We start from the raw sequence: 21,624 nt of genomic DNA, 5'->3' as shown, positions 1-21,624 counted from the left end.
TGGCATTCCTAGACACCTTCAAGGTATAAATATACCAGCACTAGCCCTGGCAAATTGCAATTCCCGGAGGATTCGATCCAACCCAGACTACGCGGTTCGCCACTGTAAGTTCGGAAGGAGATAGAGTTCCAGCCTGATGCACTGACCTGACGCTGCCATCCTCCTTGCAGAGCATCCAGCTCCAGTGCTCTCTGACTTCCCTTGTGGGGGTTAGACTATCGAGTCCAGAAAAGAGGTTCCAACCTCTCTCATTCTCAGGTATGGAGCTGACTAGAACTTAGAGAAACATTTTTCAACTCTTGGCTAAACTGAAATATAGCTAGCTAGCTATACTTCAGAAATGGCACCTACCTCAATCCTCGTACTGCACTTAGGTTAGGTACACTGGGGTAGAACAATTTAGAAGCATCAGATGAGTATCACATTTTAGCTTATGTTATTTATGTTTGTATATGTCATAGCTACAAACCATGCTCTTGCAGTATTATTTTATCTTACTGCTAACCTCATACATATTGTACTTTGCAGTCTGTCTTACGATTGGAACAATTCATATCTCTTGCATGAGAAATCAGACTGTTCAATAAACCCTTTTATTGAAACGCCAGTCTCTCTATTTCTGTGCAACTCTGTAGAAACGAAGCATGCACGATTGACTGAGTGAAACTTATCTATTGTTTCCACGATTCTGAGACTGTTCCTATTCTAAAAGGAAACAAAGTTGTCATGTTTATGCGGTTGTCAGAGACTAATCCCTTCTTGTATATTCGAGTAGTTTCTAGTGACCTCTGAGTTAGCTGGCACACAAGTAATTAAGTTTAATATATTCGATAGAGACATACTGACCGCAGTCCTATGTCAAATCTATAGTGTATGTTATTCAAATGCGCAGAGCCTATCAGGGATATAGGAACTACACTACAACAAACAGACCGCGAAGGAAAGAGCTGCAGCCCTTCAGGCAGTGGCCGAGATCATGCATGCTGGTTCCTGCTCTGTGATGGGAACTGGGGGATCATACTCGGATGCATCCCAAGAAAGTAGTGTTGTCCTACCAACAGTTACCCCAAGGTCTGCAGATTACATTATCTATCTGAAGCTGGCACGTCAGGATGTAATACCTGGGCCCTCCTGTGTTGTATTGTACTTCACCGGACTGCTCAAAAGTCTGTCTGGACTGGCTCAGGAATTGGGCTCTTCGAAAAATGGCCACACCCCCTGGATGGACTAATCCCCTGGCGGGTTTAGGTTCTCTCTAGAATTTGATGGTTTGGCTATGGTTTTGGCGTCTAGCCGTTGCCGGACTGCTCTGGGATTGGAGTTTGCGGGAGTTGGTTTTACAGTTTATTTTGTTTTGTCTGCAGGAATGGAAAAATATCCATTGTTTAGGGATGTGCCCAGCGGGGTGGCGGGTGCTGTTGGGACTCTGAACTTTATCACTAGATAGGATACCAACACCTCATACACTGAAGTTCTTAACATGGAACATTAAAGGAAGGGGCTTGATGAGTGAAAGGCATAACATATCATGCACAGTTACCTGACAAGGCAGGCATACAGACAGCTCTATTGCAGGAAACCAATCTTCTGCAGTGTAAGGTAGAGAAATTACGTAGAAGGTGGAGAGGACAGATTTTTGCTACCTGCTATTCAGCCAGGGGTCCCATAAGAAGTATTAAGTACCCTGATCGATAAAGAGGGTAGATACAGGTTTCTTAATGGGGAAACTGTATGGTTGGGAGTATATATGCCCCCAACCAAGATCAACTGTCCTTCTTGCAAGACCTCTCGGCCTGACTGCCCGACCTGAAACTGGCACCATGGTACTAGGTGGTCACTAATTGAGTAGCAGACACGGTGTTAGATCGCTCACATCCCCCTCTCCTTGAAGCCCAAACCCACCGCATGAGAACAGGCAGGGATCATAGACTGGAGGGAGCACTGGGGGCTAGAAGACATTTGGAGGGTGCAACACAGAGGAGATAGGGAATATTCCTTTTTCTCCCCTATGCATCAATTACACTCGAGACTAGATGCCTTTTTGTGTTCCCTAGGGGTTAGCGGGACCGTCACTCACACTAAATACCTGGGGCACACCTTTCGGATCACAGTCGATTATTAATGACCTTTCAAACTTTGGGGATGCATCCTCAATCCACCGATCCATGATGTTGGAAGATGTACCCTCAGGGAGTCCCTGGGCACTTGTATTGAATTTTTTTTCGCCACCAATACTCACTCAGCTTCTACAGTACGGAGTCCAGGTGCGGTGAGAACTCCATAGAGAGCTGGAAGAACAATTGCGTAAACTGGACAATACTCAGGGTACTGATGCGACAGCCTCGATAAACTTGCAGGAATCACGAACCCTATATAACGAGGCACTAGAATGACTACGCTGCCAGGATTATAAGACACACCTCACCAAGGTGCAGGAAGAAGAGGGGAAGGCCGGTGGCCTCCTTGCATGGCTGGTCAAACCGGAATCACGAGGGACCCCGATGACGCATGTTCGCTCTGAGGCAGTCAAGTCCATATATGAGCTAGGAGCAATCAATGCCCTATTTAGGGAATATTATGAGGAGTTATATAGGGCTCCCCCTCCAACCACACAGAAGGAAATTAGAGATTTCCTAATACCCCTACAGCTTGTAGTATTAGATAGCTAAGCTCAAGAGACGATGGGAGACCCAGTGACATTGCAAGAGGTTCGCCAGAACATTACCACTATGGCCACAGGTAAAACATCAAGGCCAGATGTACTCGCTGCTGAATTTTATTCGGGCTTATGACTCTAAATTGGCACCCGTCTGGTGACTCTCTACGCAGAGTCTCTAAATCTCTGAGGACTACCTGAATCAACGAAGAATGCCCTAGTGATCCCGCTCCCCAAACAGACAGTCTCAGGAGCCTAAGAAGTAGATTATAGGCTACTATCCATGCTTAACATAGATTTTAAGATTATTAGTAAGGTTCTGGCACTCTGATTACTCCCTTATATTCAGACCCTCAAACACACTGACCAAAACGGGTTTATTCCATCTCGGAACACCTCATTCAACTTGCGTAGACTCTACTCCGCATTGTACCACCCTGAGGCGAGATCACTTACGCTGGCAGCTATCTTATCAATTGACCTGGAAAAGGCCTAAGATATAATAAACTGGTATTATCTATTCGAGACCATGATACGCATGGGTCTTGGGGAGGGCTGGATCAAATGGGTGAGAAGAACAAGTTACTTACCTTCGGTAACGATGTATCTGTAAGAAACATTAGTTAGTTAGATTCCTCACCTTAGAATATCCCCAGGCGTCAGACTGGATCCGGAAGATTTTTCGTCAGCAATACCCCTTGCGCGTCGCTAGGCGTCGTCTGCGGCTCCGCGTCCATCGTCGGCGTCGTGCGCCGGAATGACGTCGCTGACGTCAGTTCTTGTACATAGCTTTCCGCGCCAGGAACGCAGAGCCATGCAAAGACCGACACTGGTGCCAAAAATAAAATCTAGGGGCCTGAAAAGGATAACCTTAACCCTAGATGTCAGTTCGCAGAACGGGGAGGATGGGTGGGTCGGTGAGGAATCTAACTAACTAATGTTTCTTACAGATACATCGTTACCGAAGGTAAGCAACTTGTTCATCTGAAAGAAACATGTTAGTTAGATTCCTCACCTTAGAATAGATACCCAAGCAATACCGTCCCCGGTGGTGGGTCTGCGAACCAAGATCACACCAGAAAGTCCTGGAGGACAGAACGGCCAAAGAAGCCATCCCTCCGGACTTGGCTGTCAAGGCAATAATGCCTGGCAAACGTGTGTAGCGAAGCCCACGTTGCCGCCTGACAGATGTCCTGCAAAGGGACACCTCGTCCCAAAGCAGTAGTAGCCGCCGTGGCACTAGTAGAATGGGCGCGCAGCCCAACAGGAGGGTCCTTTTTTGCCAAGGAATAACAAATTTTGATGCACAAAACGACCCACCGAGAGATGGTCCGTTTGTGCACAGCTTTCCCCTTCTTAGCACCCACGTATCCAACGAAAAGTTGGTCGTCCACCCGGAACTGCTTTGTGCGGTCCAAATAAAAGGAGAGCGCACGTTTTGGGTCCAGACGGTGGAGCCTCTCTTCCTCTTTGGAAGGATGCGGAGGCGGAAATAAGGTGGGCAAGGTGACAGACTGCCCAAGATAAAATGGAGTCACCACTTTCGGAAGAAAGGAGGGACGAGGCCGGAGGACAACCTTGTCCGGATGAACAGAGAGAAAAGGAGGCTTTGAAGATAAAGCCTGGAGCTCACTCACCCGTCTAGCCGAGGTGATGGCTACCAGAAAAGCAGTCTTAAGCGTCAGCAGACGAAGAGGACAATTATGAAGAGGCTCAAAGGGAGCGCACATTAGAAATGTGAGAACAAGATTCAAGTCCCACTGAGGCATTACAAAAGGGACAGGAGGGAACGTGTGAGTAATGCCCTTTAGAAAGCGTGTAACAACAGGGGACTTGAAAAGAGAAGGCTGATCAGGAAGCCGCAAGAAGGCAGAGATGGCAGCAAGATAACCTTTCAGGGTGCCCAGGGCAGAGCCCTGCCGGGCCAGAGAAAGAAGAAACAGTAGAACCTCAGAAAGAGGGGCGGAAAGGGGATCCACAGCCTTTGCTGTGCACCATGCCACAAATTTGTTCCACCGGCAGGCGTATACCGTCTTTGTGGAGGGACGCCTGGCTGCCAGAATGATATCACAGACTTCAGGAGGCAAGTCAAATGGCATCAACTGCCGCCGCTCAATCTCCACGCATGGAGGTGGAGGCTGGACAGGTTCGGGTGGAGGACCGTCCCCTGCTGCTGCGACAGAAGATCCTCCCGAAGGGGCAGACGTATCGGAGGATCGGTCAACATACTGAGTAGCTCGGGATACCAGTACCTTCGTGCCCAATCCGGAGCCACCAAGATGACTTGGGCCCGGTCGTGCCTGATCTTCTTCAGCACTCTGGACAGAAGTGGTATAGGCGGAAAGGCGTACAACAGACCGCAACTCCACTCGTGACGAAAAGCGTCGCCGAGCGAGTGCCGCCTTGGAAATTCCAACGCGCAGAACTGCGGACATTGCGCGTTCTCTTCGGTGGCGAATAGATCTAACCAAGGCTCTCCCCACTGCTGAAAGAGACCTTGCGCCACTTCGGAGTTCAGACGCCATTCGTGATCCATCATGCACCGGCGGCTGAGTTCGTCTGCTCTGGCGTTCAGAGAGCCCGCCAGATGTTGAACCACTAGGGTGACGCCCTGGTGTTCCGGCCACGTCCAGAGGCGCAGAGCCTCCTGACAAAGGGTCCACGACCCCACCCCGCCCTGTTTGTTGCAATACCACATGGCGGTGGTGTTGTCCGTGAACACCTGCACGACACTTCCCCTGACAGAGGGAAGGAAGGCTTTCAGTGCAAGCCGAATCGCTCTCAACTCCAACAGGTTGATGTGGAGACGAGACTCCGCCGGAGACCAGAGGCCTCTGATCTCCGCCTCTCCCATATGGCCACCCCATCCCAGGAGGGACGCATCCGTCACTACGACATGCTCCGGTTGGGGAAGGGAGAGGCATCTGCCCATGACCCAATCGCGGTCCGTGAGCCACCACTGCAACTGCTGTGCAGTGCCCTCCGAGATCAAGACATGGTCGGACAGGTTGCCGTGATGCTGGGCCCACTGAAACTTCAGGTCCCACTGCAGAGCCCGCATGCGCCGCCTGGCGTGATGCACTAGTAGGATGCAGGAGGCCATCAGCCCCAGAAGCCACAACACTAGCCTGACCGAAACCCAGGATAGAGGCCGAAAGATGGGAATCAGGGCCTGAATATCCCGGACCCGCTGTTCCGGTGGATAGACCCGGAACTGCGCCGAATCGAGAACTGCTCCGATGAAGAGGAGCTTCTGAGAGGGACTCAGGTGTGACTTCGGCACGTTGATGGAAAATCCCAGCAAATGCAGGAGATCCGCCGTAGTCTGGTGGTGGGTGACGACTGTCTGGGGCGAGCCCGCCTTCAACAACCAGTCGTCGAGATAGGGGAAGACTGGAACCCCTGATCTGCGCAGATGAGCTGCGACCACCGCCATCACTTTCGTGAACACCCGAGGGGCACTGGTGAGGCCGAAGGGGAGCACGGTAAACTGAAAGTGCTCTCGGCCCACCGTGAACCGCAGGTAACGCCGGTGGGCCGGCAGGACGGGGATGTGGAAATATGCGTCCTGCAAGTCCAACGCTACCATCCAGTCTCCAGGGTCTAGGGCAGCTAGAACCTGAGCCAAAGTTAACATTTTGAACCTTTCCTTCCGGAGGAAGGCATTGACGTTCCGGAGGTCCAAGATAGGGCGCAGGCCCCCTTTGCCCTTCTTGGGCACCAGAAAGTAGTGGGAATAAGAACCACGACCTACTTCTGGGCTCGGAACGCGCTCGACGGCCCCCTTGGCCAAGAGGGCCGAAACTTCCTCGTGGAGAAGATTCAAATGATCCCCCGAGATACGGTGGTGCTGCGGTGGCATGGCTGTAGGGGTCGTCTCGAAGGGGAGGGAGTAGCCCCTTCGGACGATTTGCAGCACCCACCTGTCCGATGTGATGGACCGCCAGTGGAGCAGGTGATGGCGAACTCTGCCGCCCACTGGCGTGGAATGGGCCTGAAAGCTCGGACTAGGAAGGCTTTGAGGCGGATGCTGCCGGGGTGGATGTGGGCTGACCTAGTCGTCCTCCAGAACCGCCTCGGTGGAAACCACGTCTGCGACAGCGCGCAGGCTGGTTCTGCGGCTGGTGGCTAGGCGTACGTGAGGAGGCACCCCTTCCTTGGCCACGAAAGGGGCGAAAAGCGGAAGTTTGCGACCGCGGGGCCGAGAGGCCCAAGGACTTGGCCGTAGCCCGGGAGTCCTTAAGCGATTCAGCGCACTGTCCGCTTTCTCGCCAAAAAGGCGAGTGCCATCAAAGGGCATGTCCATGAGAGTGCTCTGGACATCGCCCGAAAAAGACGTGGACCGCAGCCAGGCGTGATGTCTAAGCGCCACTGTGGTAGAAATTGCCCTACCCAGCGAGTCCGTAGTGTCAAGCCCACATCGGATAGCGTGACGTGCTGCATCCCTCCCATCGGCCAGAGCCTGGGTAAGTCGTGTCTGGACCTCCCCCGGACACAGGGGCAGCACGTCCTCCACCGCATCCCACAGAGAGTGGGAATAACGGTCCAAGAGACAGGCGGTGTTCAAAGACCGCAGGCCCAAACTAAGGGAAGAGAACAGCTTCTTACCAAACTGTTCCAGTCTCTTGGAATCCCGGTCCGGCGGAGCGGTCGGGAAGGAGGATTGGGAGGTAGAGGCCTGGATAACCAGGCTCTCGGGGGTAGGGTGTTGGGACAGAAAACTGGGGTCGCCCGGAGCAGGGCGGTGGCGCCTGGCGACGTTCCTGTCCACAGGAGGAACTGTGGAGGGCTTGGACCAGGTGCCCTGCAGAACGTCAATGAGGGCCTCATTGAATTGCAGCAGAGGCTCAGTGGAGCTTGCTGCAGACTGAAGCACCTCAGTGAGGACGTTAGTCCGCACAGCCACGGCAGGTAGCTCGAGCCCAAGGGCTGCGGCCGCCTTGCGCAGCACCACAGAGAAAGCAGCACCCTCCTCCGAAGCCACAGTCGGAGGAGAGACGAATCCAGTGTCCGGAGAGGTATCCAGGCCACTGGCCTCCCCCAGTTCATCTGCCCAGTCCTGTGACAGTTGAGCCTGAGCGGCCATAGGATCCTCGGATCCCTCCCAGTTGTCCCCATCATCCGATTCCTGGTAAACAGGAGGAAGGAACGGAGCCGGGCGGTAGATGTAATGTGTCTCTAGCGGTGCCGAACGCGGCGTCCATCGACGCCGTAGCGGCGCCGGGCCCGGAGCAGGACTGAACTGAGGCTCGACGTCGAGCGGAGTCGGTGTCGGGGGTGGTACCGGTGTCGACGCCGGCGGAGGAGGCGTGACGAGGTCAACCGGCGTCGGCGGGGACTCGGGAACGGGTCCCTCGGGTGCTTGCGGCGTCGAGGCCGGAGCCGTCGACGGCGCTGGGGCTAGAGCCGCCAGCATGCAAGGCAGCCCTTTCGGGTCCGCGGGGCCCGAAGGCGCGCCAGCGGGCGTCGACGGCGGAGCCAGGCTCCTCATGGCCGAGAGGAAGGCACTGACCTCCGCCGGCGTCGCGTCAGTCCCAGGGACCGGCGGGTATGGGGACTTGTGCGGCACCTGCGGCTCCGCCGGAGCCGCGGGGGTGGAACCACCCTGACCCTCGGCCGAGTCGCGCGACCGGCGAGGGGAGTCCGAAGAGCGGTGTCGGCTCTTGGAATGCTTCGGCTTACCCGAAGACTTGGATCCCGACGACCGATGGAGACTTCGGCTGCGGCTCCGCGACCGATCCTTGGACCTCCTCCTGGACGGGGATCGAGAGGCTCGCGGGGCCGAGTGGCGAATCTCGAGAAGCTTACGGGACCGCTCCCGTCTAGCCTTCGAGGTCAGGGCCTTGCAGTCTGAACACGACTCCGCGTCGTGGTCGAGGCCCAAGCAGTAAAGGCACCGGCGGTGATGGTCCGTAACCGACATCAGGCGGTTACAGTCAGCACAGGCTTTAAAACCAGGCATCCTACCGGCACCAGAGTCGAGACAGGATCAAAAAGGATCGAAAAAGTGACTAAAGGGGTAGCTCTCCCGGATCTGCGCTTACTGGCGCGGAAAAAAGAAGAACTGACGTCAGCGCACGAGGGCGGCGTCTAAGTACTCCGACGAGGTAATACCGGCGCACGACGCCGACGACAGACGCGGAGCCGCAGACGACGCCTAGCGACGCGCAAGGGGTATTGCTGCCGAAAAATCTTCCGGATCCAGTCTGACGCCTGGGGATATTCTAAGGTGAGGAATCTAACTAACGTGTTTCTTTCAGATTCCTATATACACGCCCTACAGCGAGAGTCAAAATGGGCAAAACAATATCTGCTCAATATGGAATTTCCCGCTGCACCAGACAGGGATGCCCCCTGTCACCTCTACTAGTTGCCCTGGCAATTGAGCCTCTAGCTGCATTGTTTCGACAGGAAGGAAAAGGGATGGTACTGACCATAGACAGGCCTGATTACACCATTTCCTTATATGCTGACGATCTCCTGATTTATTTGAAGGATGTGGTGGTTGGCTCAGAAACGCCCATGGATCTTACAGGAAGATTTGCACTCCTGTCGGGACTAAGGGTAAAGAAGAAAAAAAACTATTTGTTCCCATGTCAGGACCACCACCCAGACCCCCAACATTACCCGCAGATCTTAATTGGGCTCCTACTACGTTTAAATATTTTGGAATCCATATTTTCCACTCTGGATGATTTAAGAGAGGGTAACTTAGAGAGAATGCTTCAATCCCTTAGGTCCTGCGTGTGGAGCTCCCTGCGATTACCACTTATGACTAGAATCTCACTGACTAAAATGGTTATGCTACCCCACCTATTCTATTTCTCTGTTAATTTCCCAATTGTCAAAGGGATGGTTCAGACAATTGGATTCCATAGTACGAGACCCAATCTGGGGAGATGGGAGACGGAGGGTCTCGCTGAAAACGTTGCAACGCCCCATAGAGGGAGGGGACCTGGGGGTGCCAAATTTTGAATTTTATCTGCTAGCCTCACAGTTGCAGTGGTTAGTGCAATGGCTAAAGGGAGTAAATTCAGAGGGAACGTTCCTGGCTGAGCTTAATGCACACCCCACTCTATTACTGGCTAAGGTGCTTGACCCTACAGTGGTAACTCCTTATCGGTCACTCCTACAGACCACAGCTCTGCAATGCTGGAAACAATGCATATCCAGAATAGCCAGGACCCCCTGATACACTCCGGTGCTGCCACTCGTTGGTTTGCTCCATGGAGACCCTCTGTTGATATTTACACCTGAACAAATACTAGCCTGGATTGAGGGGGATTGGAGATGGTGGGAGACTGCTACCAGGAGAAGGTATTAGTTCCTTTTGAGGAACCATTAGAAAACTGTGGTCTCCCACCTGGACCCACTGCAGTAAAAAGCCCTAGTTTGCACTTTTGGGAAATTATGGGGGAAAGGTCGGGAGGAACCGGAGACACACCTGCTACTGCAAGCATTGCTTACATTAGGTACCGCTGGGAACCAGATAAAATGTTTTCAGCTTTTATCGAAGCATCTCTTACACCACTGTGTGCACTCGGGGGACTATGGGAAATAGCCTTAAACAGAGAATTCACTGATCTGGAATGGGGCAAGGTATTTGTATAGCCCAAGAAGGTATCTCGCAACACCATATTGAAATACACACAGTTCAACTTTATACACTTGACCTATATGACTCCCCACCGTCTCAGGATTGCATATGGAGGGGAAATAAGCAACTGACTGAGGTGTAATTATGAGAACACAGATTTTATACATATGACTTGGTCCTGCACTGTGTTCCACCCATTTAGGGATGAAGAAACATGGAGGATAAATGACACACTGGGACGTGCACTGAGTGCCTCCATTGAGGTATGCTTATTAGGACTTTTTCCCCACCCGCCAAAATAGAAAGTGGAGAATAAATTCATACATCTGGCCATGGCCTTCGCCAAAAGACGGATAGCAATGTCCTGGAAATCTATCATCGGATCACGGATAGACATCTAGAAACAGGAAGTAACTAACTGGGCCGGGGCTGAGAGTACAGCTTTAATCAGGGAAGAGGCAAAGTGACTAAGACACCACCCCATAGCTGACCAATGGAAGGAATTGTTACTTGTTTGGGAACATCCAACGCAGACATATATTGAAGACAAGAGGAGTAGGGAAGCCGAAGAGCCAGAATGAATAACTATAGTCAGACTGAGGTCATAAACGTTTACGCCCACCATGGCATAAATTTACAGAACACATTAGGTGGTATATAGGCCTCATCTCAGGTTAAAATATTGGCTGAGAACCCCCAATGCAACACCTCGCTTGAGTATCAAACACCCCCCTAGATTCTCCGCAAACCCATAATACATCTGATCTTCCTGCAGAGTTAAGTTCTACGTTCAGAATTTTTTCTTTTTCGTTTTCCTTGCTATCTTTATATGAATTTTAGATTACGGAGTATAGAAGGCATTCCACAACCTCCTTGATAGAAACATTCCAGTCATCCTTAACTATCACATAGCTATAAACAGTTTATAGTACACACAGTGTGGTTACATAAGAAGTTGGGGGGGGGGGGGAGAAGACAAAATGATGCAAAATAAAATGACCAATCCAAAGGTTATACTATGCAAATGTGTATTGTAATTTATACAATGTTAGTATCTTGTCTGTCATTTCTCTTCGTTACACATATGCAAACATATGCTTTACAAAAGGAGGAGAGCTCTCTTTAGGTGTAGGCGATGAAGTCTCTCTTTCCCCTTAGATGGGTGAAGAAAGTAGTAGAAAGCTGGAAGGGTAACAGACTGTCCCTTCCTCCTTAGATGGATGAGGAGAGACTAAGAAAGCTGGCAGGGTAAAAAGGCTAGTCAAATAAGTATGCAGTTCCTATTAATACCTTGGGGTAAGCAAAATTCGCATCCCCAGAAGAAAACAAGGTCGGGCGAAATATTTATAATTCAGAGCAAGAGCCCCTACCCACCAAACTTGGTGGCATGCTCATCAGCTACTCGTTGGGTTGGCACTGCAATGTCCAACAGGCACCTCAAGGGGGGCTATTTGCAGGAGTTCTTTTGCTTAGTTTGCTGTGGAAGACGTATGATGAAGATATTTTATAGGAGTAGATTAGTGTAGATGTGAGTGTTAAGCTAAAATTAACTAGGGACCTCCACCTCACCAGTTTTTTTTATTGTGGTAGTCCTTGTTAAGGGATAAAATCAAGGTGGTGCATGAAGGAAAATAATGTTCCTCCTTATTCTAAGAATGTGGTCGTTCTAAAGATGTGGTTATATGGTTCTTGCCATTGGTAAAGTGATCAATGGCAATTCGGCAGGACGTGGTGAATCCTAATCTACACTAGGTTAGGACTAAGATTCATAAGTAGAAAAGTGCCCAAGTCTACTAACAACCAATACTGTGTGGGGTGGGAAAAGTTTCCATCATGTTCCACCTTGTCTTTATCCTTTAAAAAGGATTACCACAATAATAAACTAGTTAGGTGGAGAGGATGTGGCCTAAATGCTAGAGCGGTCGACCTCGAAGCTGGGGAACTGGGTTAGAGTCTCGGCAGAGACGGTCAACATCCTCTGATTCTGGGCAAATCGCTTAATCTCCCCCTGCCTAACAAAAATGAATATGTCAGTCTGTAACGCAACTGGTGCTCATGTAAAGCACTCGGATACCTTCGGGTCTAGTTTGCGCAATATAAACCCCCCTCCCCACAAAAATAATCCTGGTAATTTTGACTTAACACTCACATCTATGCCAATCCTATAAAATATCTTCATCATACATCTTCTACGGCATTCTAAGCAAAAGAACTCTGGCAAAGAGTCCCCCTTGAGGGGCCCGTTGGGTACTGCAGCACTGGCCCAAAAAGGAGCTGCCCAATGATGAAGCATGCTACCAAGTTCGGTGGGTTAGAGCTCTTGCTCCGAATTGTAAATATTTCCCCCCCGACCTTGAACCTAATTGTGCTTACCCCAAAGTATTAATACTTTGCATACTCTTTGGCCGACTAGATACCTAGGAGTGTTTATGCTGGACGTTTTATACTCCCTGTCCCTCCTACTGTTGATGGGTAATAAGACTTCTTGATGTGGAAAGACGAGACAACTTTCAGGAGGAACACTGCTTTGGTACTTAACACTAGCTTGTCCAGAAAGAAGGTGGTATCTGGTTGCTGTACATAGAGTGCTGGCAGCTCACTCACATGACAAGCCAATGTTATCGCTATGAGGAAAACGGTCTTTAATGTAAGCAACAAGAGAGGGCAGATGTGCATTGGCTCAAATTGGGAGCAAGTATGTGAGAACCTGGTCTCACTGAGGGGTTACAAATAGTGTTGGCGGGCACACATGGGTCAGAACTTTTAGAAAGTTAATCAAAACAGTTGACTAGGACAAAGATGGCTGATAAGGTAGACGTATAAAGACTGAGAAGGTTGACAGGCAACCATCAACTGTTGTCACAACAAGGCCTTGCTGCATTAAAGATAAACAACAAACAAAATCAGTATATCGGAACTGGGCCTTCAAAGGTTGAATGTTTCGGGACGAACACATTCCCATAGATGGTTTTAGCCGAGGGACATATGGCTTCCAAAATGACTAACTACTTCAGAAGGGGGTTCAAGGCAGTCAACTGTCGCTACTCAATCTCAATCAATTTGTGTTTTTCACTGCTGATCTTGGTAGTTATAAAAGAGCAAAAAACAAAGGATATGATGGACGGAGTGTTGAACATTGCAAGCACTCACCCCCAGTCAACTGATCTGGGTTTAATCCATCACCGTTCTTTAGCCCACTCTGCCACCCCAGTTCAGACATGGCCATATGCAAATCAGTCTGACCCTGTGCCTCATGGGAACAGTCCAGCCCGAACTACCAAGCCATGTCTTCCCTGGACCGGAAACAAGCTTCCTAGGACCGGTTTCTGGCATTTCAGCCGTCTTCAGCCAGGCTTGCTTGAATCCAGTGGCAAAGTGAGCAAGGGACTCACGTCTGAGCATACCCTGCCAACTTATGGCGAACAAAGCAAAAACCAAAGGAAATGATGGACGGAGTGTTGAACATTGCAAGCACTCACTCCCAGTCAACTGATCTGGGTTTAATCAATCACCGTTCTTTAGCCCACTCTGCCACCCCAGTTCAGACATGGCCATATGCAAATCAGTCTGACCCTGTGCCTCATGGGAACAGTCCAGCCCGAACTACCAAACCATGTCTTCCCTGGACCGGAAACAAGCTTCCTAGGACTGGTTTCTGGCATTTCAGCCGTCTTCAGCCAGGCTTGCTTGAATCCAGTGGCAAAGTGAGCAAGGGACTCACGTCTGAGCATACCCTGCCAACTTATGGCGAACAAAGCAAAAACCAAAGTTATAAAAGAGCCACATTTTCATTGTAAAACGAGATAACATGGACTTGAACTACTGTCTGAAAGCTAAAGAAGGGTGGGTTGTCTAATGTTCATACACGAGTGGCTCTGTGGCAGATGGCTTACTAGTCAAAGCTTTTCGATGCACAACCAGCTGAGGTTCAGCCACTGGAATGCTGGAGATTCCTTCACCTCAAAATGAGGCAGGGAACCACGGGTGTGCAGAGCCAGAGACCCACTGATTTTGGGTAAATCTCACACCCTGCTAAACCTTAACTGAACCTCTTAGTCTCCTATGTAGAGGAGTAAGGGATTGTTATAAGTGTGTAAGTAATCATATCTAATTTCTGGAAACCAACAAAGAAAAAAGAAAAGGAAATCCACCTCACAGATGTCTTCTGAATTACTTAACAACTGTTCCGATAGATATATATATATATATATATATATAAAATCCTGAATTTCCCACCTGATAAAGCTGTAATCCTGGGCAACTCAACTTACAAAATTTAGAAGCTGTCAGAAATAGGCTAACTATAGTAAAATACTATGACAAATCAGGTGTGTGGAAAATTTTAACAGAAAAATATGACATAACCACAAGAAAGCATATGGTTTAAAACAGGACTCGCGAGTACAAATAACATCTTCAATATTTCCCGAAACCATCTTTGTGTTACCAGATGAAATAATCATGTCTCACAGAATGCAGTGTGGTATACTTACTTTCATTACAGGTGAACCACTTGTTGCACAATGGTATGCTTAGTCCATGACTTTTAGAAACTATGTAGGGTTACAGATAGTTAGCAAGACAAAGGCTTAAAAGTAAGCGCAAAAAGGGGTACAGGTGGAGTATCTATCAGTGTAATGCCCTTCATGGTGGAAATATCTTGTTTGGACCATCTCACACAAACATGTCTGGAACGATTTTCAAAATATGAATTGTTTGCTAAAAAAAAGATTTTAGATAAATATACCTGTAGTTGTACAATTTCCTCCTTTAATTTGACAGCAATGCCTTCTGCCACCCTAGCTCTCATCTGAAATATAAAAACATTAAAATTGTTAGCTAATGTTATGCTATTGCTTACGTACGCTGATTAAAATATCAAAGTGGTTGTAAGTGACATACAGAATGCAGGGATACCTTACATCTATTTTCTTTCCATATTTACTCAATTGCTTTAGCCCAAAAACAAAACTTTAATTAATAAAGAAAGCTCTGGTTAACATTAAGAATATGAACAAATAAGATTTAAAATTCTCCCTTGTCAATTCCAGTGAGAAATATACAAGCATTGGCATAGCCAATAGGTCTCACTTTTGGGACCTTATAAGTATTTAGTTTTGCAGCACAATATCCTTGGTGCAACAACATCAGCTGTTGCATGGCTAAACCGTGTACCTTATAAGTGTTTAGCCAGGCAACAGTTATGTTGTTGCACCAAGGATATTGTACTGCATAACTAAATACTTATAAGGTCCCAAAAGCGAGACCTATTGGCAATGCCAATGCTTGTATAAAGGTGTTGTATAGACGGCAACAAGGGGGGGCAAAACGCCAATATGGCACTGATTGAAAATACTAACAGCAAGAAAAGATCTACGGGTAGGTAAAGGCTTCTACTGTGTGAAATATTAAGGGGAATAATGGTAGTAGGAAGACACAGAATGCAGTCAACTAAATAGGCTCTGAGGAATTACAGAAGATTACCATAAGCAAATGGCAGACCTCATTCGCTATGTATCTACAAACTTAATTTGCACTTTCACGCCATTTTAATCATTTCTACTTTGGGTATTTACCTGGGGGTTATTTATATAGCAGGGACCCCGTCACCAGGAAGCAGCAGAACGGTATATGAAAACAGAATACTCGCTGGAGATGGAGGGTTACAGAACATGTTGGGACATTAACAAGAGGCATTTGAATTACTTTAAAGGAGAGGAGGATGGAGGAAAGAAGAGCTTAGATGAGGGGAAGATTGAAGTGATAAGTTTTGAGATAGCTTTCAAGCACAGCAGAGAGTGAACCAGGTGACGCATAAAGAATTCTATAGCATGGGAGCATATCAAATTGTTTCACATGGGACTCAGAAGTGCAGTACTATGCATCTTGAAACCGCATAAGTTAAGAACTGCAACATAGAAGTGTATCAATGGAAACAAAAAGGCAGATATGCCCCATTACTGTCCATCTTGATAGTCTACCTTCAAACACACATGGGGAAACAATATTTGACCTGCACTTGCACCAAATTAATAGAAGCTAATCAAAAACAGGTGGGCACAAAAACAATGCCTACATTTATAGAGGATGTGTCTGAGAGACGCTAAAGCACATAACAAATGTAAGTAATGAAGAAAAATAAAATCCATTGGTGATCGTATGGATTATTGTAAACCAATGCAAAATTATAGTTTTTCTTAAACCGACTGCTAAAATAACCACATTCGCACATTCGCCCTCAAGTGGATTAAGTCAATATAATCGAGGCTTAATTTTCCAAGAGCAAATATGTTACTAAGAACATGAAAAATCACTAGGAAACGGAAGAAGGAACAGGGGAAGTTGTGGCACAGACGTCACAGCATTGACATACTCCAAACACATCGCAAAGATCATTAGACAGATAGTTACCATAATCACCACTGTAAGATTAGAGAACTTGTCAACTTGCAATGCAAACACAAAGCCCTCTCTCTGTGCAGCTGCAGTAATGTCACTCAATTAGTTACACCGTCAAAGTATATCACACACCAGCCACAGAACCCATTACAAAAAAAGAGGAATACCTCAACAAGTCATATCTTTCCTGCCGGATTCCTGAACTGCCATTAAACTTCATGGAGTATGTGCGCTGCGCTCTCTCAGGGGATGCTGTATAGCTCCAGGTAGGGAGGGGGGTTATTTCACACAATCTGTATGTAAATGACTTCCATGTAGATTCGTCGTATATGGATTAGAAAGAAACAGCTATTCTCATGTTCTCAGAAGACAAAAATTGTTTTTAAACGTTTAAATACAAAACGGATTTGTAAAAGAAAGGACACCGTTGACAGCAGAGAAGCTTGAATTCAACTTTGATCAAACAGGACATAACTCAGCGCATGTAAGGTTCTCATCAAAATTCCAAAGCTACTAGTCAGGGAAATCCCTCCTTAAAATTAGGAGGACCACATACCCTTCCAAATGATTCCTGTTCAATAACCTATTCTTTGATATCCCAAACCCCGCCACCCCATTTATGCATGGACCCCGGGAACTTAGCCATGGTTCGGGTTTTGTAGGTACATTACAAAAACCTAATAAGAGAAGGTGCACATTTAGAAGTAGGGCCTGTGTCAGAAGTGATTTGAAGCATCCTTGGCGCTACGACCAGCCGTGCTTCAGTTCACAGGTTTAGATATTTCACAAGTATTAGAGAGATGTGTGTTTCTTAAAAAGCAAACACCTGCTTCGTGATCATCCATGGTACGATTAACATCTATATTTTTTTTTTTAAAGCCTGGGCGTTGTCAGAGTAGACTTCGGAGCGCTTAACAAGAAGACACTGTGCAAAGACATAGTGTACAATATTTTCATTCAAATCAGTTACAGCAACAATTAAAATCAATAGATTTGGCAGAGGAGTCATGTTATTTAATGTAGAGATCAACAAAGAGAACCTAGTTTGAGGTTGATGGTACGACTCTTTGAATGCAACAGCAGGAAAGAAAAGTAATTCGTAAATAAACTAACATCTGAGGGACCTGTGAATGCTGCATGTTTACAACTGCAGAACACCCCCATTATGTAGGCAATCATGAGAATTTTGAATCGAATAACAAAGCCTATAAATAAGCTGCACAACGCACACGTTGGTTGCCAGAATGACAGAGTAATTTTGCCCAGGTTCGCTTGAAATGTTCTGCCGACCTTGGCCTTTGCTCTCTGAATGGCTAACATCCGGTAAGCTCCCGCCCCACGAGCAGCAGGAGAATTTCAAATTTCAAAGAGTGCACTGGGTCATGCAGAAAAATGTGTGTGTCACAATCAAGGGTTTGCCACACATTGTAAATGATCTTTGGGGGCCTGGATGTTTATGCACTCTTTAAAGTGGGATGTCGAGGAGAGCTCTGAGCTTTTCACCTTATGTCCTGGTATTGAATCCTCAAGCTGCGTGGATTTGCCTCTGTGACTTGACTGGAAGCAGTATCTTGTTTAAGCCTGGAAAAGGTCAGAGTGCCTCATCTACTCACCCTTTATTTCAGACAGTGTTGTATAACGAAAGTTGGTTTTCAAAACAGATTCTGTTATGGAAGGAAGAGGATGCTGAAGTTCTCCTACAGACAGACCAATGAGTATCCACTTCCTACGGCCATTATAAAAACTTGTTCTTTGCCAAAGAAATGTATGTTTTTGTCGGTTCAAAAAGTCACTTTGCTGGCGGGCCAGGAAAAGGTTTGCAAACAATGATGCCATGTGCATTCCTTACAGAGACTGCATTTCAGCCTCAGCAAATTTGGCAGAGTTGCGCGGCCGAGAAAGTCATTGCGATCGCAAAAATGAAATTAACAAGCATTGTCCGCGCGCGCGTGAACAAGTATCGCGGCACAGGCACTTTACTTTGAACATTAAAAGTAAAGTGCAGGTGCCGAGATTATAGCAAAAGCAAAGAAATAGAAAAAAACATCTATTTCTTTACTTTTGCGAAAGTGAAAGTCATAACGGTTCTAATGACCCGTGAAAGACTGCTGGCGGCCGGCTGCGTGCGTGCGTGCGTGCGTGCGTGCGTGCGTGCGTGCGTGCTCGCGTGAACTCAAGGGCTAGGCCAGCCAGCAGCACTTTGAAAACTCATCTACAAAATGTCTCTCCGAGCAGCGCATGCGTGCTGAGTCAGTGAGACCTAAAAAATGACAAACACCCACAGAGGGAAGAATTATACAGGAATGATTTGGTACTTTAAGCTCATGAACATTAAAAGGCCAAGGGAAAGACGAGGAATAAGAACAAAAGTTACTTACCTGTAAACTGTGGTTCTCCAGTATTGGCGTCTTTCATACATTCACATGCTTGATTCATTCCCCGTCGTCAAAGTGGGAGTCCCACGGTATATAAAATATATATATATATTATATATATATAGTATAGCATAGCAATAGTATGGCTAAAAAATTCCACAGGAAGTATTTTAGCATAGCAATCGATAGGAAAAAAGCTGTCACTTTATTAGCTCATCCAAGTCATTAGATATAGTCCAAACTCCAGCAAATCAGGCGTCAGCACCCTCTAGAACCCTCTCCCAAGATACTCAACCTCAGATTTTCTAGCACAAGAGTGACGTAATAGTCAAGTAAATGAGGAAAGCCTCTGACGGGAGGTGGGTGGGTTGCATGTGAATCTATGAAAAACACCAATACTGGAGAACCACAGTTTACAGGTAAGTAACTTTTGTTCTTCTCCAGTATTGGGGTGTCTTTCATAGATTCACATGCTTGAATCAGAATAGATAGCAGTAACTCCAAAACTGTACATAGTCAGTTATATATACACATGTGAATATATATGTATAAATTCAGTGAAAAAAACCATAGGTTTCAGGAGCGTTCTAGTTAGTTGGACATTTCACTCGTACAAAACCCGTGAAATTCCCCCGTTATAGTTAGTTCAGCTAACTATAACTCGCACGCCCGCAACGCACTGCTGAGGACGTCACATATTACATCACTCATGACATGGTCAGTGACATCACTCAGGACATCACTGATGACATCTCAAATGACATCACTGATGACCTCATCCAGTGAATGTGTGTTTTTCTGAAAATAAAGTATGTTTTATATATGTATATCTCAAGGTCGATGGAAGAATAAATGGGTATATAAGTGTCTAACTGGATGATTTTATTTTTTGTAAAATGGATTGTATAACTGACTGATTAAGTATCTTAGTGAATACATGGGTTAGTGAGTAATGTTTAAATATGTAAATATCTGTATCAGTCTCTCACTTTGTGTATAAGTGGCTGCATGGGTTGGTGAGTAGCTACATGAGTGTCTATATAGGTTATTAGTTGGTTTTTTGAGTATCAGTATGAGTGTCTGTATGGTTCGGTGGGGGGTATTACATAGTGCATAGATGCATGAATGAGTGACTCACTGTTTGTATGTGTTGAAGATAGCACGTGCGCCCGACTGTATGGGTGGATGAGTGTGTGTATGGGTGTGTTAGTGAGTGAATGACTGTCAATCGTGTCTTTATGAGTAACTACGTATGTTTTAAACTAGTATATGTGAGTATTGTTGTATATAAGTGAGTATATGTGAGAGTGAGAGATTGGAAGAGTTCCTGTATAAATCAGTATGTGTTTCTATAAGTGATTGCTTAAGAGAGTAAGTATGTGTAAGTTTCTGTAGAAGTAGGTATGGTGGTGTGTGTATAACTGTATATGCAAGTAAATGGATGTTTGATGCTTTGTTTGCATGTGTGACTGTGTGTGTGAGTAACTCTATGGATGAGTGTCGGTGTGTAACAGGATTTATAGGTGTATGAGTACATATGATGAGTGACTACATGTATGAGTGACTATATGGGACTATTGCTGAATGAGTGGATGTGTGTGTAGATCTTTGAATTACTGAATAGGTGTGTTGTAACTGGTATTGGTGTGTCCATTGTTTTGAAAATGTTAGTTTCTATTTTTGAGTGTGTGTATCAAAGTTTATATTAGGGTGAGAGGAGGTCTGCCACTCTATCACAAGGATGATGTCATCAGTGATGCCATTTGAGATGTCATCAGTGATGTCATGAGTGATGTCACTGACCAGGTCATGAGTGATGTATTATATGACGTCATCAGCAGTGCATTGCGGGCGCGCGAGTTATAGTTAGCTGAACTAACTATAACAGGGGAATTGCACGGGTTTTGTACGAAATGTCCAACTAACTATAACGCCCCTGAAACCTATGATTTTTTCAGTGAATTTCTAAGGTTTTTTAAATGATAATTTCTAACTATAACGTGCCTGAAACCCATGGTTTTTCAGTGAATTTCAAAGGTTTTTTAATTGCTAATTTGTAACTATAACGTGCCTGAAACCTATGGTTTTTAAAGTGAATTACTAAGGTTTTTTAAATGCTAGTTTCTAACTATGTCTACAGAGGTAGAACATGTGAAGAAAGAAGAAAAAACGCACAGAAAGAAGCAAAAGAAATGCAGAAAGAAGCAACAGAAGTCGTCAAAGATTAAGAAAAGTGCAGGAAGAAGCAATACATGTGCAGAAAGAACCAACAGAGGAGCAGAAAGAGGCCTTCTTACAAAATCATCCTGTGCCCACAACTTTTTCAGACGCGTACTGGTGTTAACTGACTGACTAACCAGGTCTAGAACCAGTGGTATGCTAAAAAGACACTTGGAATACAGTGAAAACACCTACATACACTAGGGAACACTATGCGTTGGGGTACCCCTGTGATTAACATGACCTCCTCTGTAAGCCCCTAGTACATAATAAGACAGGGGGATTAAAACTACCTCTTAAAACGCGCCACGGGGTGCGTTTGCACACTGGTGAATGGGGGGGGGGGGGGGGGTGGAGCCTGAGGTGACATGTTTGCA

At 46.8% G+C, this 21,624-nt stretch overlaps 1 protein-coding gene across 4 annotated transcripts in view; it reads right to left on the bottom strand.

Annotated features, from left to right (window-relative positions):
• Positions 1-21,624, bottom strand: part of ENTR1 (endosome associated trafficking regulator 1) — a 251,098-nt gene that overhangs the window by 57,482 nt on the left and 171,992 nt on the right. For all 4 annotated transcript variants that reach the window (XM_085613139.1, XM_085613120.1, XM_085613114.1 and 1 more), the window contains exon 6: positions 15,001-15,063. In XM_085613139.1, the coding sequence (XP_085469265.1) occupies positions 15,001-15,063 (63 nt within the window). The remainder of the gene's footprint in view (positions 1-15,000; positions 15,064-21,624) is intronic.

The sequence above is a fragment of the Triturus cristatus genome, chromosome 1_2 (genome assembly GCF_964204655.1).
Source record: "Triturus cristatus chromosome 1_2, aTriCri1.1, whole genome shotgun sequence".
NCBI classification, from domain to species: domain Eukaryota; kingdom Metazoa; phylum Chordata; class Amphibia; order Caudata; family Salamandridae; genus Triturus; species Triturus cristatus.
The sequence above is the reverse complement of the archived record's forward strand: the minus strand, read 5'-3'. Positions and strand labels throughout refer to the sequence as shown.